Source organism: Lagopus muta, chromosome 17 (genome assembly GCF_023343835.1).
Source record: "Lagopus muta isolate bLagMut1 chromosome 17, bLagMut1 primary, whole genome shotgun sequence".
NCBI classification, from domain to species: Eukaryota; Metazoa; Chordata; class Aves; order Galliformes; family Phasianidae; genus Lagopus; species Lagopus muta.
The window spans coordinates 6,550,908-6,568,331 of NC_064449.1; the positions used below are offsets into that span (position 1 = coordinate 6,550,908).

The following is a 17,424-nucleotide window of genomic DNA, read 5'->3' on the forward strand; positions in this document are numbered from 1 at the left end:
GATGGTGTTAGGTTGTTGTTCCTACTTTTGTGTATTAATTTAATGGACATATACCTTGGGTTCTTTTCCAGTTACAGTCAAGTTCCTCTTCAGATGCAGTGGATCAGCTGCTAAACAAAACCCGAGAAGGTGAAAAATCGAGAGATGTAGTTAAAGAAAAGACAGACCCAGCCCCTAAAGAACCTATCATAGAAACTGGCAGTAATACTAACTCTAATGGTGGCAGTAGCAAACCCAATAGTCCTAGTATTTCTCCATCAATAAGTAATAGTTCTGAGCAAAAGCGAGGGCCGGAGGTAACTTCACAAGGTGTACAGACATCTGGTCCAGGAAGCAAACAAGATAAAGAGGATAAAGAGGAGAAGAAGGATACTTCTGAGTGAGTAACTATGTCTTTTAGAATAAGCAATTCTGTTATTAGCATTTAATTGTTAGTACAAAAGCTATTATGAACATGTTATATCCTAATGTTTATATGACTGATGTAATTTGTCTCTTAATTGAGCAAAGGAAGCAGCAGATGAGATGCCTGTGCTGAATGAAAACCACTTTATGAGTCAGTGGTAGAGCTGCAAGCGTAGCTCTAGTCCTCTTGATGTCTGTTCTATGTCTAGATGATGAGTTAAGTGTTTTCCTGCCTCATGTGAAATGAAGTATCAACAGCAGGAAAACTTCTTTGTGGAGAAGTGCAGTATGAGTAGCGTCAGTGAGAGTGGCTTTTTGTGTGCTGTGTTGTTTGAGTTCTCAGAAATCTGACTCACAGATGGAAATGAAATATTTAATCTCTGTAGATTTTTATTCATTAGGGATTTCAACATATGTGCTGTAATGGAATAATGCTCAGTGATGTATTTTGCTGTTCTTTATGTTTAGGCAAGTTAGAAAATCAACACTGAATCCTAATGCAAAAGAATTCAACCCTCGATCTTTTGCTCAGGTAAGTTAATTGATAGTGTTTAACATTTGCTCAGAGGCAAACCTTTTACTTGAAGTACAGTCAAGCTAATCTTACATATGCATTGCTGAACTCTGTTTGTAGCCGAAGCCTTCTACTACACCAACCTCCCCTCGCCCACAAGCTCAACCAAGCCCTTCCATGGTGGGCCATCAGCAGCCAACTCCAGTGTACACTCAGCCTGTTTGTTTTGCACCAAATATGATGTACCCGGTTCCAGTGAGTCCAGGCGTGCAGGTAAAGTGCAGCACGTAATGTAAATTTGTTGACACTTTTCAGATGATTGTCAGCCAAAAGGGGAGACTTAGGACATCTAAGTATTACTCCCGTAAATATGGGAACAATTACATTGTTGTTCAGTTTTAGCTATGTAAATACTGACTTTCCCCCAGTGGCCTTTCAACCTGAGAGCTATAATAGTCTCAAACACTTGTAAATTCCAGCAGCTGTTACTTGCATTTACTGTTAATCTGCACGGACCTCCTCCCCCTTGCTCCCAGCACAGTACTGCTAACTTAAGTTTTAAGCAACTGGTGTTTTTTTTGTCCTTAGCTTCCAGCTGTGTCCCACTAATTTCTGCTTGTTGCAGAGATCACTGGGCTTTCAGACCTAACTGCTATAAAGTTGTCTGATTTAATACATTGCTTGCAGTAACAATACTAGCATTACTTGGCAGGTTATTGCAAACCATATGGTCTTGGTTGGTTGTACGTGCAGACTTAGTCACAGTGGTGAAAGAAGACATAGGTTAGGCAGAGTTCACTAAACTGTATTTGAAATCCGGAATATTTTTTTTTCTCTCTTCCTCTTGCTCAAAATGGTTGCTGGTTATTAAAAAAAAAAATGTGGTTAACAGTCCTAACGTTGTGGTTAAAGGTTTTGGTAGTGGAGGAAGCAATCAATCTTGATGTAACTTTGCTCTCATAAAACACTCATTATGCTCAGAATGTGTTAATGAGTGATTTAGTTGTCAGCTTCAACAAGGTCACAAGAGTTCTTCTTGTTTGGAATAAAGGAGTTTGCAAGAAACTTCTGTGAGGCTTCAGTCTTATGTTTAACCTAAGGCATTACATTTGTATAAATAGTCTCTGAAAAGAGTTTGAAAACCAGGATATGGCAGGTCTTGAAACCAATTTCATAGTGGAAACTTATTACAGAGAGTTCTGATATGCCATGATGAGTGTTGTGTTTGTTACCTGTGTCAGTGAAGTTTTAAGAAGAAAAATGGCTTCTAGTATTATTAGAGGTCATTGTATTTCTTTTTTATTTTTTGACTTAGAGTGAAAGGTCTGAAAGCTGTTCACCCCAAAACAGACACATACACATTTTTAAAAGGAATCTTTAGCTTAAACTCCTCTTCTGTTTCAGCCTTTGTATCCTATACCCATGACGCCCATGCCAGTGAACCAAGCCAAGACATATAGAGCAGGTAAAGGTGAGAATAATACTGCCTGTTTGGTTCTTAGTTTGCATGCAGCATGAACAAAATAACAAATGTTTGTGTATTTTCTAACCCATGTGCTTTTGTTTTCAAATTGAGATTTTAAATACTATTCTTAAGGAAGGTGAGTTAAATGGAAATAGTCGTTTCTAGGTAATGTAATTTGGCCAAATCCTTGTAAGTTTGAGTAACATGACATTTCTGCTTTTGGAATTTAATTTAAGAAACTGGAAAATGTCTCTGTTACTTGGAAAATTAGTGTAAGCTGTTTTTCCTCCTATTCCTCATAAATACTACAGATTTGTTTAAAAGGGAACTTGGTGTATTCTTTGTACTGATTTGCAGCAGAGCCCTGAGCGGTGCCTTAATAGAGTTTTTGTCAATGAGAAGAATCTGTTTGTTCAGAAAGAGTATAGCTATGCATCTGCAGATAACTTTTTCCTGGTTCCAGTTTGTTCTTTTGCATTCCCTCTGCAGCAGCTGGACTAACAATGCCATTATTTTAGAAGTGACACCTGTGTGTGGTGAGATGCACTCATCTCTTCAGTGCAGAGAGGGAGCAAAAACCCACAGTGGTCTTATTTTTATAGCCCTGTTTCAGATATTGCTCTAATTTGACATAGTGCATGCTTTCTTGCAGCGTTGTACAGTGGTTCATGATGGTAGGTTCCAGTGCTGCAGATCAACTGCTGCTGTAGGAAATTATTTGAAAGAGCAGTTTGGAAGTAAACAGGTGGCTTTTTTAAAGCAGGGAAGACAAAAACCTGTGATGTATTTCTGCTTTAAAAGCACCAGCTTCTCTGTGATCTGACTAATGAAATGTTTTAGTTGCTAATGCTGATTGCTTTAATTAGAAGTGCTGATGGGTACTCCTGCCTTGCAAGGCCAGTCTCTGCTCTGCATTCCTTTCCAAAGTGTCAGTATTTCCTCTGTATCCGTTCATAGATAGCCCTGAAGAACATAGCCCTGAAAAAGCTGCATGAGTTCAGTGCCTTTACCGTCTTCAAGTTGTATTGTGTATTTACTTTTTTCATTTGCTGGTTTGCAGTGTAAACATAATCATTATTGAGTGAATTCACTGACATATCTTCAACATTTCCCTCTCCCTCTGCCTAAGAGGTCTGACAACGTTGCATTCTGCAGTGGAGTTTACAGGTGCTTGAGTTAGATCAGTTATTAGTTACATGCTCACTACAGCAAACTGGAGCCCACCCAGAGCTATCATGCCCTGTCACTTGGTCCCACACTATGGCACGCTGCTCTCTTAATCTTTTCAACCCTCCAATTATTTCTATTCCTTTTCTTCCTATGGATTGTTTTGTCCCCTTCAGTGTAGACCGTGACCTGAAAGTTCCTTTACGCTATCCTGAAGGATAGCACAGAGATTAAGAGATGCAAATACCTAAAATTGCAGCTGTGTGGAGACCTTTATTCTGCTCTCCTCAGCCGTGAGCACAAGCAGTGTTAACACTCAGCTTTCCAGTTGATGGAGCAGTTGCTGAGTGGTTCCCATAGAGGATAAATGAAGCCTTTTGAAGGGGGTAGGATCAACCTGAATTAATGTAGGTGTCCTGACATAACCCTTCTCTCTTGTTGTTGATTCTTGTCAGTCTCTTTCTCTCTTCACCTTCCTTTCTTCACAAAATAAACAGGTCTGAGTTTGTGGCTGTGTGTATGTTTAAAAGACAGTGATGACAAATGCTTTTTGGAGGAACTCCTTTTTGTGTTGTTGCTTTCTAATAGAACTGTAATAAGGAGGTTAAAAATAAGAGCTGAGGAGCTTCCGTTTGGTAACAGTGGCACTGTAATGTGAAAGCTTTCAGTAAAACTAGCATTTTTCATCCTGTATTTCTAATGTGTGGTGCTTTTTGCTTTGCAGTACCAAATATGCCACAGCAGCGGCAAGACCAACATCATCAGAGCACCATGATGCACCCTGCCTCAGCAGCAGGCCCTCCAATTGTAGCTACACCACCTGCTTATTCAACACAGTATGTTGCATATAGTCCCCAGCAGTTTCCTAATCAGCCTCTTGTGCAGCATGTGCCACACTACCAGTCGCAGGTAAGAGTCCTTTTGCTGTATGTGATATGGCATGACAGATAGACAAGGGATTCGGTCCCAAATATCATACTGTGTCTGGTCTTAAGAAGTCAGTCTGGAGGGTTTCTCTATTCTGGAGCATATTTGGTATTGTAAAGTGCTTCAAAGCCTTTAGCAGTTTTAAGGTCAATTTAGAAGCTGTCATTTGTTGTTGATATTACCTTTTTTGAGTAATTCCTTTCAGGTCAGAGACAGGACATCTAGTTAAGCTCTGAAAATACAATTGTACTCTTAATGCAAAGGCTTTTAAATAAACATACTTAATTGGATAAATATGTGATCGTGTACGTAAGCTTACGTAATTAGAGTGGCAGAAATTAGGCGTGCCAGTGGTTTTTGTTGGCTTCTAATCCACTGCAGAAAACATCCTTATGTTCTTAGAACAACTGGGATAGGCGTGATAGTACAAAATTCTTGGTTTGCCCTCTGTTTTCAGTAAGGCCAAGCTATTGCTCTTTCTAAATACATAATTATTGTTTAGATCAGACTAGTTTCTTGTAATTATCTTAACTGCCTGTTTTTTCTTATTTCTGTTAAATGCAGCATCCTCATGTTTATAGCCCTGTAATACAGGGCAACGCTAGAATGATGGCACCACCAACTCATGCACAGCCTGGTTTAGTATCTTCTTCTGCAACACAGTATGGTGCGCATGAACAGACGCATGCTATGTATGGTAGGAAACGTTTTGTGTTATATGTAACTTTTTAAGCTCTTACGTTGTGCAGGGATATATTTAAATCTCGAGTTTCAAATATGGGTATCGCTCAAAATTACACCAGTAAATGTGGTTTATATATCATAAGATGATGAGCAAAGCATTGAAAACTGAGCCAGCTGGTTAAAATGAAAGCTCGAGTGTGCTGATTTCAGTAGGATGCCAGTGACCAAGATGAAATTTCAAGCTGGGAGCTGCTAAAGAATATCTGCTGAAAGAAGTTTGTTCAAGTTCTCTTGATGCCCTTGACACAACATCCCTTGATTGTTTCTTGTTTATAAGTAGGACTGGTTTTATTGCAAGGCTGTGACCTCAGTTTCACAACTTGACTTTAGTTCTGACAACTAGTGAAATGCTGTCTTTATGATACTACTAGCATTATTAACAGTACAAACACTACTGTCTAAGCAAAATAAAACTTGTGTTGCTTACCTTTCTTTTTTGGTAAGTCAAGATTTAAGTATTTGAAACAACTCATGTATTGCTTTGACTTTGGTCTTCAGCATCACCAGATGAGCATATTTCACTTAGAGTGAAATGGCGAAAATGTGGGTTTCCTTGTTACAAACTATAATGTGAGAACTTCTAAAGCATTGCAAATGTATGATAAATCAATGCCCCTTTTGGAGGGAAAGCCTCACTGCAAAACATGCTATGGAAAGAGGTAGAATCAAGGTTGCTAGAAGGCTTGAAAATTGTCATAAATTGTCAAAACGACAGATGGTCTCTTGAAAACATGGCATTTCAATACTTGTTACAGCATCTGAGGAAGACTTTTATTGGGTCACGTATATTATTGACTTAGATTCTAATAAAAGATTTTCTGTACCTTTAGACATCTTTGTATGTTTTCCGGTGCTTAGTTTTACTCTAATACTGAATGGAATTCCATGATGTGTCACGAAAACTTAACAAGGCTAAAAATCTGAAATTTAGACTTGTTTAAATCAAAATTAATTTCACACTGTGTCTTACCCATCTGGAAACATCCTGTCAGATCTCTGCAGTGATATGGTAACGTAGTAAAGAAACAAAAATAATAGCGAGAAATCTTTTTTGCTACTTGAAAGAACACCTCAGCTCATTTGTAATAAAGTTGAACTGGGAAGCTACATGAAGAGCTTAAGTCTTTCTCTCACAGGTCCTTACTAAATGTATTACTTTGATCTTTTCAACTCTTGTGCTTGAGGTGTCCATGTAAACAGATCTTCTGTTTGCTTTCTCATTAGATTAAATAGAATTCTGATACAGTGAACGATCAAAGGCTTTCAGACCTTTATTGGTGAAAACTCTCCCCTCAAACCCTGATGAAAATAAAGCTAGACACGAGAGAATCTCAGAAGCTTCGTTCAGAATGGTTGCTTGTTACTTCCTAGCAATTTCCCACTGTGCACCATCCTTCTCTTCCATAAGCACTGGGTTCTACAGCATTGAAGTACAAGCTTTTTCCACTTGTTTGGCTCTGATAAGAAGTTTGCATAGTTTTTTCACTGAGATTCTAACTTACAACAGTTAGTTCTCATTTTGTGTTGGTTTGTGTTGGCTTATCTGTTGTAGGTATGTGACCAGCTACCAGTATGCACAACTAGGCTGGGTCAAAATTGAGAATTCTTTAATATTTGCTTCCACGTAATTCAAACAATACTTCTCCACCTAATTTACAGAAATTGCATGTCTTTGTGCTCTTTCAAGTGCCTACTGGTGACTCTTCCAAACATTCTCCCACCTTCCCAGTAAAAGATCAAGCACTTAAAATTCTTGTTTATAGAAAACATTCAGCCTGGTTGGATCCTGAACACCATATGAGACACTTTTTTTTAAAAAAGACTGTTTGGTCTTGCCACGTGTAAATGTGTTTATTGCCTTGTGAACATGGGCTGACTCAAAGTTTACAGTTAGTTACCCATGGAATGACTTCAGATATAGTGCATCACTCTCGATTCCCAAGTTTTTGCAAGGCTTTCATGTGTTACTCAAAGACCTTGCCTAGGCTGATGATATTTCCTGAAAATGTGTCCATCTATAAGATAACTGGCTTCCATTTATCAATACGTGACTGCTTGGAAGAAATGTAGAATTGCCTAAGGTAGTAGATGAATGCTGCTTATGGAGTGAAGTGCTGACAAGCAACTTGCTGGAATCGTTGCCTTCAGTTTGAGTGACAGGTAGTTTTGAATGGTAATATGCAAAGGTGTTTATAACTTATGTTCTGTATTTTGGGGATCTTAAGCTTACCCATGGAATCTTTGAGCGAAATATACCACCACACACTGATTCTGAATCAAATTTGGTCCTCTTTTTGGAAGCAGTTTGAAAATCCAGAATAACAACTTCCTGAGAAACAGCCATTGCTGCTTTTGATTTCGGAGCGTTTGCTCAAGCAAGTTCTCACATTTCCCTTTGGCTCTTTAAAATAGCAGTCTGATCTATTTTTATTTTTATTCTCTGACTTCCCTCCCCACCCCCCATTCATATCAGGATTCAGTGGGTTACAGTGTCCTTTTATCCTTCAAGGTTCTGGTGCTTCCTTTGAGATAATTCTTGCAAAATTCACTCCATTTTTTTCCTGTGTATGTGGTAGAAAGAAGATGTCTACAAGGACAGCTGCGCTGAGCCGTGGGGGTTGGGGCACTGCTTATGAGTTCTTAAGGTGTGAAATGTTTTCTGGTGAGCTCTGAAACTCCATCTTCTTCAATGGTTTGGGACAAGTGAATGCCTGTGGCAAGCAGCAGCTGCCTGGCAGTGAGGAGGAATGCTTGTTGGTCCTCACTGCCGTGAGATTGGTTTTTGTTTTCGTTCCTGTCTCAGGAAGTGAGTTCTCAGTTCCAAATACACAGTGACTTACACTTGTTTATCTGCACTTTTTCATTTTGAAGCAAAATATTTTTGTCTAATGGGATATTTCTGCACTTCTGGGATTTCTTTGCCAGTGCCTTGCTTGTGTTCCCAAACTGCTGCTGACAAGAGAAGCAGAGAAGCCGAGCAGCTCAGCTGTGTGCTCACCACAGGCCTATCTGAGCACAGAAAAGAAATGTGTAAATCCTTGAGCTTTCCCCCTCAGAACACTATGGGGAATGCTCACACAGCCCTCTTTCAGCTTGTCAGCCAGTCAGACTGTACAGATGGCTCTTACACATTTCAGCTTGTAAGTTCTGGAGACAAAAGCTTCTCTTAGCACGGGAAGTTGACATGTGAGTTCTGCAGGAGCAGAGCAGCACACACTGATAGCTGCCCCCCGCACACCCCATCACACTGACCCATCCTCACCCTGCACGTAGGTTTCAGGACACACACACCACCTTCCACGAAGTGTTGGCTCTGTATGGTCCATATTGCTGCTCTGGTCAAGTTTGATGGCTCACAGCTTGTTCCTATGTTGCCCAAAGACGCAGCTTGTCCCGTGGCATTGGCAGAAAATCTGGTTATCTAAGCTGAGGGTGGATGTATTTCTGTGTCAATTAATTGCTGTGTTACCATGTAGCTGAACTGTGTATGCTTGTAGAAACTGGAATTCTTTGAAAAACTTAACTTTTTTGTTTAGAAACAAAACAGAAACTTGTGTAAAACCAGACCTTGGTTTTGTACAGATGCATTTCCTGTTTTTTGTGCTGTCACTCCTGTCCCCATTCTCCCTTCCTCTTTCCCCTTCTGCATATGTTTTGCTGGTCTGGTATTGTCTCTAACTTTATCTGGTTTCTGTCTCAGCAGTAGAGTAAATTCTATTACCCTGATAGTACAATGGTGGATATAATGTAAGCTTCAAAGGATTCTCCAGGGACTAAGTGAACCAGTCACCAAAGGTGTCTTGGAACTGTTAAGAATGACAGTGAAACAGTTGAACAAACAAGGGGGGCGATTTATGATTTAATGTAATTACATTTTAACCTTCTTGTTACAGTGGATTGTAATAGATAATGAATTGCCGTAAAGTTTATTTGTGTTAATGCTAAATTAAGAACTGAAGACCTCAGTATCACAGTGTAGAAGGAAGGCTTACCTGAGACTCGTGTTGTTTCATTTCCACTCAGTTGTAAAACTAAATATCCAACCCTAATATCAACTAAGTAAATACAAATATCTGCATGATTCTACGGTCTTTAGAAAAAAAAAAAAGACACTGAGCTTTCCAGAAGACGGGCAGCATGCACGCGGCAAGAGGCTAATTTACCTTTCTATTTCCCAAATTCAGCATGTCCCAAAATACCATACAGCAAGGAGACAGGCCCTTCTTTCTACTTTGCCAGTGAGTTGGGTTTTTTGTACTAATTTTGATTGTACAGAAAAGCACTATCTAAAGAACAGATGTTAAACGAATGGGACGTGTTGAGGGGAACAGGTTTCCTTGCACCAAACCAGTATGTAGAAAAGGCAGGGAAGTTCCTTTCAACAGAATAAGTGTTAAACAGATTTAAAATACCACAGGAGCATGGGTTTTATTGAGTTGTTTTGTTTGATAAACGTGTTTTAACTTCTGTACCCACTCTCTTCATTTGCAACCAGAAAAGCTGTCCACACGTGGCACTTATTTCCTTAGGTGAACTTTCTTGTTCCCTTTCTTCCATGGCCCAACTGGGATGCAAGACTTTGCAAGTTAATGAACTTCCTTAAAAGGAGCAGTGCCTCATCTCTTAGAAGGCTGGAGCTCGAGCTCAGAGCCCCTGAGAGGAATTCGCTCAAGCTGCAGCCAGGATGAGGGACACTGCTTGCATCTCTGTGCTGTGCTGTCCCTGCAGGTGTTGTTCTAGGCAAGCACTGAGTAAGAGAGTCCCTGACATCTAACAAGCAGTGCTTTGGTGTTCATCACAGAGCCCCAAGGAAGATGTTTGGGGTGGTCGGGCTGGATGGGGTGGGCTGGAGCTGTCAGCTGGGACATGGGGAAGGGAACTGCAGCTTCAAGGTACTGTCAGACTTGCTCCTGTACTGCACACACTGTCTTGTGTGGCCAGCTGCAGCCAGGTACTCTTCTTTCTATTTTTGCTTTTTTTTAGATAACCTGATACATAAAAGATGTGAGAAATACCACTTTCCTCCAAAAATCTCTTCTAGAGCAGCTATCCTGTGTGTCCCTTGTACAGAACTGGTTTAACCTAAGCTAGTCTTGTGAGATGCTGACCTGTACTCTTTTATACATATTGATTTGGTGCATGGAAATAATTTTAAGAAGCTCGTTCCTGTAGTGGATAATCTTTTAAGGAAGTCCACTATGCCTATGTGAAATGACTTCTGTAAATGTTGATATTCCAAAAGAAACATTGCTATTGCTTTGCTTCCTACCATTCAGGTCTTTTAAATGTAGTTATCCTCACCATCTTACTGGATCTGGCAATAGTTTTGAAGTTTGTTCGCTGGTCAGTTCTTGAAAATAGGGTTCAGGGCATCTTTGGATGATGGCCACCATTGGCAGCACTGAGATTCCTACCAGGGGAATAAGAAATTATGTAATATGGTTTCTACATCTGGGAGTTCTGCTTGGTTGCTGCTACTCTACCTCTTGATTTCAGCTCCTTTGCTGGGTTTGGCAGCTGGCTTTGACATGGATTGCACTTCTGTAGAGCTGAATTCAGTGATTAAATGCATCTGATATTTGTGCTCTCCTCACTGCTGCCCAACTTACCTTCACTGTGTGTATCTCCAGGTTAGTTCAGTTACGTATCTCTCCTGCTGGGAAACAATCAAAAAGATGCAGCAGGTTTCCTCAAGGAGCATTTCTTGGGGAGAGAAACGTAGGGCACGAAGGTGAGAAGCAGTGTGTTTGTGCTAGAAGGGAGACAGCAAGGGGATCTGTGGAGCTGTTTTGTCCTTGCCTGGGGCTTTCCTGGTGCTTTCTTGGTTACTAGATGGCCGATGGAAAAATCTACGAAGTTCTGACATGGGAAAATGTTGGATGATCTGTTATTTGTTGGTGGTTTTTTTTGTGTTTTTTTTTCGCCCTCCTGTCTTGTCTGGTTTGTAGTGAGCTGTTTTGATGAATAGGGAGAAATTTGTTAAAAAGCTGTTGAACTTGCTTTAGTTGTGGCTTTGTAGGTGAATTTCTAGAGACCATTTTGCAAGAGGCTCACTGAGTTGCTTCAGAGATTTCAGTGGCTTGTCATAAGCTGTTAATTGCAGCAGCTATGTGTGGAAACCCTTCTACATTCCTAGAGCTAAAATTTGACCTCTAGTTTGAGGTAACATAGATCAGTGCACCTATTTCAGACTTGCTGCCACTCTTCCTGAACCACTTCTGATTTGTGTCCAGGATTTAGATAAGTGTGCAAACATCTTCTTTTGAAATGCACTTTTAATATTAATATTGCTATTAAAACATAATTTGCAGCAGCATCTCTGCTCAATTTAAGTGAACTTGTAGAGATATTATAGTGAAGACAAAACAGGAGAGGAGAAGCTGGGGAAATTACAATTCTCATAACAGAATTTTTGTTCTGCAAAGCTATGGCTGAGAGACTCTTGGTGTGTTATGGGAGCTGATGGTATGACGCTTCCCCACCCTTCCCTATTTTGGGGGCACAATTCTTCAGTTTCACTGTTCTGTGAGTGAAATTTCTCCTTGTGAACTTTGGTTGTGTGATGTATCTGTTTCAGAATAACTCTGTTTGTTATTCTCTGGGCCACAGAGAAATGAAAGATGAATTGCACTAATGGTTTCAGGGAGTACCACGTTATTTTGGGGCTCTTAACAGGCAGTGTGGCAGGATGTGGGAAGCCTTGAATATCTTATGACTTGGCATTAATTTCCATGTATATTCAAAAAGCTCTTGAATGGAGCAGAAGGTGACTTAGAGGAAGAAGACGTGCCAGCTCTGCGGCCAAGGTGGTGGAATGAGAGCTGGGGAAGGCAGATCTTTGGTAGCCTGCCCTTTGGCAACAAGTGGATCCCACTGTGAGTTTATTACTTTGACAGAGGTAATAACATCTGGCCTTCTTCAGAGTGTTGTATAATAACGAGGTTGAGAAAATTTTCCTGCTGTAGGAAACTGTTAGTTTCATACTGTAAAAATAATCTTGGTTTCCGTTGTTCATTTTGGTGTAGTGTTTGTAAGGGGGAGTGGTGTTTGAAAGCTGTCCAAATCTGAAAGTGGTAGGGATGCTGCTGCAAAATAAATTTTAGTAGTGATATGAGAAACAGTAACTTCTCTTGCTGCTGATGCTTTTGGAAGTGTAACTAAGTGCTCTGTGTGGCAGAAGATAATGTGGTTTTTGCTACATGTGTCATGCATGAGTACACTTCAGTGGAAGAACTCAGGGTTACAAGTGCATATGGAGTTCACCTGCATTAATGCCTGAAACGCTGTGGTGCGCATCATTGTGAGACCGCTTGCTAGGGAAGGTTTAGTAGAGCTTTCAAGACAGCAGGGTGAGATTAAGTTAAATATGGTGAGCAGTTACTCCATAATGGCCTGCACAGGGGAGAAACATTTCCGTTTGACGAGAAGATGCTGTATGCTTCTATACTGTTAAGTCTGAGTTTTCTAGGAGTGGTTTTTGCCGCTTTACAGCAAACTGAACTGCAGGAAAAGGAGTGTTTGCAGAGGGTAATTGTGTGTCAAGCACAGCGTGGTTGCTGTCTGAGACGGGCTTTTGTTCTATAGTGTTGTGCTTTCAGATGCAGCTATGTTTCGTGTTGTTTCTCCTCCCATCTTGTCTTTTGTCCTTTCTATATATTCGAGCAGTTCTGTGTGTTCGTGATCATAGAGCCCAGCACAGTGAAACTCCTTAGAAGCTGCAGCGAGCAGTTGCCTGCAGAAATGAGACCCTGTATTTCTGTAGCAGGGGGAGATGGTTGCAACACAGCAGCTGCACTTGGAGTTACTCCTTGTGCTCTGCTTTCCGGGTATGTTTACTAAAGCAAGAAAATGCTACCACAACACTACCTTGGAAAGAAAAAAAAAAAAAAAACCCTGACAAATAAACAAAACCACTTCAAATTCTCATGCAATACAAAAATACAAAACCCCTGAAAGAAGCTGTCATCCAGCAGTGAGCAGTGTGATTAGCTTTGGTCAGAAAGACAGAATGTACCAGAACAAAGGAGGAGCAGTTGCAGGGAGCAGATTCAGAGAAGTTGTTGTTTGCTTTGGTTGTTTCTCTTCCAGCACCATTGTCAGCAAAGCTATCCACAGTCCTGACAAGCTGTAGAACTGGAAGGAGGAGTGCACGTGTTCACGTGCAGAAGTGTAGCTGCAAGCTGTGGAGAGGTTGTGGCACAAGATCTAAAAGCAGCGGAGGGAATGGGCAGCAGTTTCATTTTTTAAGGTCTTAATTTCCAGTGGTGCACTTGTTGTTTGTAGGAAGACTTGCTGTTATTATGGCTTTTCATGGTTTCTTTGATTCCCTTAGATTAAAAAAAGTAAAAAGGGGAGGAAGGGAGGGCAACATAGTGTGGCCCTTTTTGAAGTAGAACTGGGCAGGCCTCCTTGGAAAGGATCTTGTTGATATTAGCGTGCTGTTGGGATACTGGTATGGCTGTAGAAACAGACGTGGTTCCACTTGTGTGAGTTTCATATTGCTGTGTTTTTTTCCCTTTTTTGGAGATTCTTACCTTATTTGCTACTGTTTCAAGGAATTAAGAATTTCATGGTAGTGTTGAAAAGCTCACGTAATGGTGGTGATCCAGAAAACTCTGTAATCGGCCTTGAGGGGAGGGAGAGAGACATTATTCTAGTGCAAGACGCTGACTGCTGCAAAAATTCCTCTGCTCTGATGTTTATACTGTGTGTCCCTGTAGCTCTTAAGCATACATGCACTGTATATGCTTTACACGGACTGTACTGTGAGCAGTTTCCAGAAGAGTAGCATGGTGAGGTTAGCCAGGTATAAGGCCAAATAATTTTTTGGATGGTGGAAATAAAAATGGCTTGTAACAGCTTTTTAAAGAGCATTTCAGGAAAAACTAAATTGTATAGATAAATTTGATATCTCAAACCAGTCTATTTGACAAAACAAAGATGAAATACTGCTTTTCTCATATGTAGTATCTGTTGCATTGTCAAACTAGGGAAGATGAACTGTCTAATTATGGTTATTTATAGACTGCTCTGCAAAATCTACATGAACGCAAGGTAAGATACTCAGCTATTTGCAAGATAAATATTTATTTTAGAAGGGGGAGGGAGTGTTTTTACAGTATGATAGAGATATAACGAAATCTTCAAGTGCAGATGGTGACTTGATGAAATGTGTATTCCATGTCTGTTGTTAAATATTTGTCTTTTTCATCCTAGTTTCCACTGGCTCACTTGCTCAGCAGTATGCCCACCCTAATGCTACCCTGCATCCACACCCTCCGCATCCTCAGCCTTCGGCTACGCCAACTGGCCAGCAGCAAAGCCAACATGCTGGAAGCCACCCTGCTCCTAGCCCCGTGCAGGTAACATCTTAAGGGAGTGAATGTCTTTAAATTGCTTTTAAAACACTCTACTGGAAGGAATTGCATTGATTTGTGACTTTACATTGATCTGTTGATTCCTTGAGAGGAAGAATGGTGGGGGAGGTTGCCCAAACCACCTGCACATGATAAATCTCACGCAGGAACTGTCCAGCTTTCCATGTTTTCTAGAAGTGAAGATATATGATCTCATTCTTCTCTACTTGTAGCAGCCAAATGTGGTAGTCTCATAATTTCTAGAGTAAGCAAGGAGGAAAACTTGTGTCAATCCCTTTTCCTCAGTAAGTGCCAACATGAGTCCGACCATACATTTCTCCATCTCCACAAGGGATGAGGTGTAGCTCGTTTCCATGTTTTGATTAAAGGAGACTCATAATTTTGTTGCAGCTTAATGTTGAAAGTATCAGATTAATGCTGAGGATTTTTCTCCAAGGCAGGCAGCTAAAAGCAAAGTAGTACTTGCGATAATGCTGCATGCCATAGCTTCCTACTGGTGATGACTTTGAGCTGCTTTCATTGCGGTTAGGAAGTACATCCAACCCTGAGGCTGCAGGGTCTCTTTGTTTTTGCCTGGCAGTGTAGGTTCTGGTGAGCACATCCATTTTCCAGGCTCCTCACACAGCTGTAGGGCGAGGGGAAGATGAGCCTGGTGCAATTGCAGTGAGTTTTCTGGTGACCACAGGTATGGGAATCCTTAGATTTGTGACTTGAAAGATGGACAATGGGAAGCAGTTTTGCAAGCTTTTTTTATTCTGGAAAGTAACGTAAACATCTCTCATTTCTAGACCATAACCTAACTCTCACTGATTTACTGTCTCTTTTTTTTATTTTTTTTTTATTTTCCAGCATCATCAGCACCAGGCTGCTCAGGCACTCCACCTGGCAAACCCACAACAGCAGTCGGCAATTTACCACGCAGGTCTAGCTCCAACCCCACCTTCCATGACGCCAGGCTCCAATACGCAGTCTCCACAAAATAGTTTTCCTACAGCACAACAAACAGTCTTCACCATTCATCCCTCCCATGTTCAACCTGCATATACCAATCCGCCACACATGGCCCATGTCCCCCAGGTAAACACAGTTTAACAACCTTCAAGACTAAATGTCTTAATGCCACAAAGATAGGACAGTCGGGCCTGCTGAAGTGATTTCCATTCTGTCACCTCTCAGCACAAACTACCTGTTGTGTTACGTAGGTTTCTGTTTGTACATTGCCTTTCTTCTAGAATTTTACAAGATATTTGGACCTCAGCTTCCAATACCCAGTGCATCTACAACTGTAGTTTAATAAAGACATCTTAAGCTGGCACTGCAACTGAAGGAAATTGAGCTCTCTTCCCAGTTCCCAATTCCCATTCTTGTCCTGCCCCCCCCCCCCCCCCCCCTCCCCCATTCTGCTCACAGAACTGTTTGGCCATGCAGCAAACCAGACTGGGGACTTGATTCAACTGAAGTGTGCCTCCCCTCCCCCTATTTTAGGCTATTTCTCAGTCAAATCAGTTCACTACTCGGGTTCACTGCATGATCACAGGAAGAGCTGGCATAGAGAAAGGTTGGAGACGAGAGCTGGGTGGAAGAAAGCTGAATTGCTGCTTTTGGTGGCAGTTGTAGGCTTTGTGTTGTAGCCAAATTTGTACAAATACATTCAGTAAAGGATGATAGAAATGTTTACTGGGCAGTAGCAAGGCTGCACTGCAGTGGGAGATTGAGATTTAGTTCAGATGATTTGCAGGACAATCCTTGCTAAAAGAGAAAACTGCGTGCGTGTGTGTGTCTGGTTCTAGGCAGACTGCGTGTGCAGGAGATCCCCGATGGTTGTTGGGCAACTTAATGACAGTCTTTGCTACAGGATCAGAAACCCACTTCTCTTAACTGGTCTCTTGTGGTCAACTCACTGAAAAAAAGGATTTGGGGAAGAGAAGCACATGACTGATTAATCAAGAGCTCTGCGTAACGCAGCGCTGCAAAGATTTTCTGATGTTTACTAAATCTCATGGATTTAGTAAGCTTTGTCAAGGAGCAGACAATTAATCAGTAATTTGCCTGCACAACTCCTTCAGATCAAGTTGCCTGGCTTATTCCTTCCATACAGGCTAACAGAAGTTGAGATGTCATGACCTAACTGCAGGTAGGGAGGGTAGTCAAGTAGGACCCTGGTCCCATCCTGAATTCTGGTAAAATCTTCTGGGACAGTTAGTTAAGCAAATTAATTGTTTCTTTTTTTTTTAAGAATTGTTTTACTGATGTTGAGTTTATAACTTTTTAGTTCTGCTAAGCTTTTTTCTTTTTGCATTGTGGGAGGATAAAGAGAGGATGCCCAAATGTGACTACTGCTATTGTGGCACCTTGCCACGTCCTCCCAGGCTGATTTCTGCCGGAAACAGATACTTGGCTTATGTGGGCTATTGCTCTGCTCTGGTGTGGTGGCACTGGTGTGAATGCCTAGGTCTAAGAGCTTTTTGAGATGCCTCGAGATACCACCTGCAGCTCTTTAGAAGGGTCTTCTTGGAAGCTTGGGGGTGAGTGGCATGCTCAGTGCCGTGCTTTGAAACATGAAACACGTTTGTTTCAAAGGCAACTTAAAGATGAGAGCGTACAGGAGTTGTGCTGTACACATCGTGGCCAGACCTGTGCCTGCGCTGCAGGATGTGGCCATTGTCTTCCTTTTGTGTGCCAAGCACTTCGTAAGCAAACCTTGCTAAAGCAAATCAGATGCAAGTTTTAGCCAGAACTGACTGCTTAGTCAGGATTTTTAGCAATTGCAGGCAAAGCCTGCTTTACCCTTGATTTTCAACGTACGCAGTCTTTTCTGCTGTAAT

The 17,424-nt window shown here is 41.2% G+C and overlaps 1 protein-coding gene across 8 annotated transcripts in view; it reads left to right on the forward strand.

The window, feature by feature from the left end:
• The window catches only part of ATXN2 (ataxin 2), a 49,500-nt gene that overhangs the window by 29,315 nt on the left and 2,761 nt on the right, over positions 1 to 17,424 (forward strand). For 6 of the 8 annotated variants that reach the window (XM_048964590.1, XM_048964586.1, XM_048964588.1 and 3 more), the window contains 8 exons: positions 72 to 379; positions 874 to 937; positions 1,040 to 1,192; positions 2,324 to 2,390; positions 4,276 to 4,460; positions 5,043 to 5,175; positions 14,439 to 14,584; positions 15,449 to 15,676. In XM_048964590.1, coding sequence (XP_048820547.1) covers positions 72 to 379; positions 874 to 937; positions 1,040 to 1,192; positions 2,324 to 2,390; positions 4,276 to 4,460; positions 5,043 to 5,175; positions 14,439 to 14,584; positions 15,449 to 15,676 — 1,284 coding nt within the window. The remainder of the gene's footprint in view (positions 1 to 71; positions 380 to 873; positions 938 to 1,039; positions 1,193 to 2,323; positions 2,391 to 4,275; positions 4,461 to 5,042; positions 5,176 to 14,438; positions 14,585 to 15,448; positions 15,677 to 17,424) is intronic. The other 2 variants (XM_048964587.1, XM_048964589.1) reach the window with 1 other exon arrangement.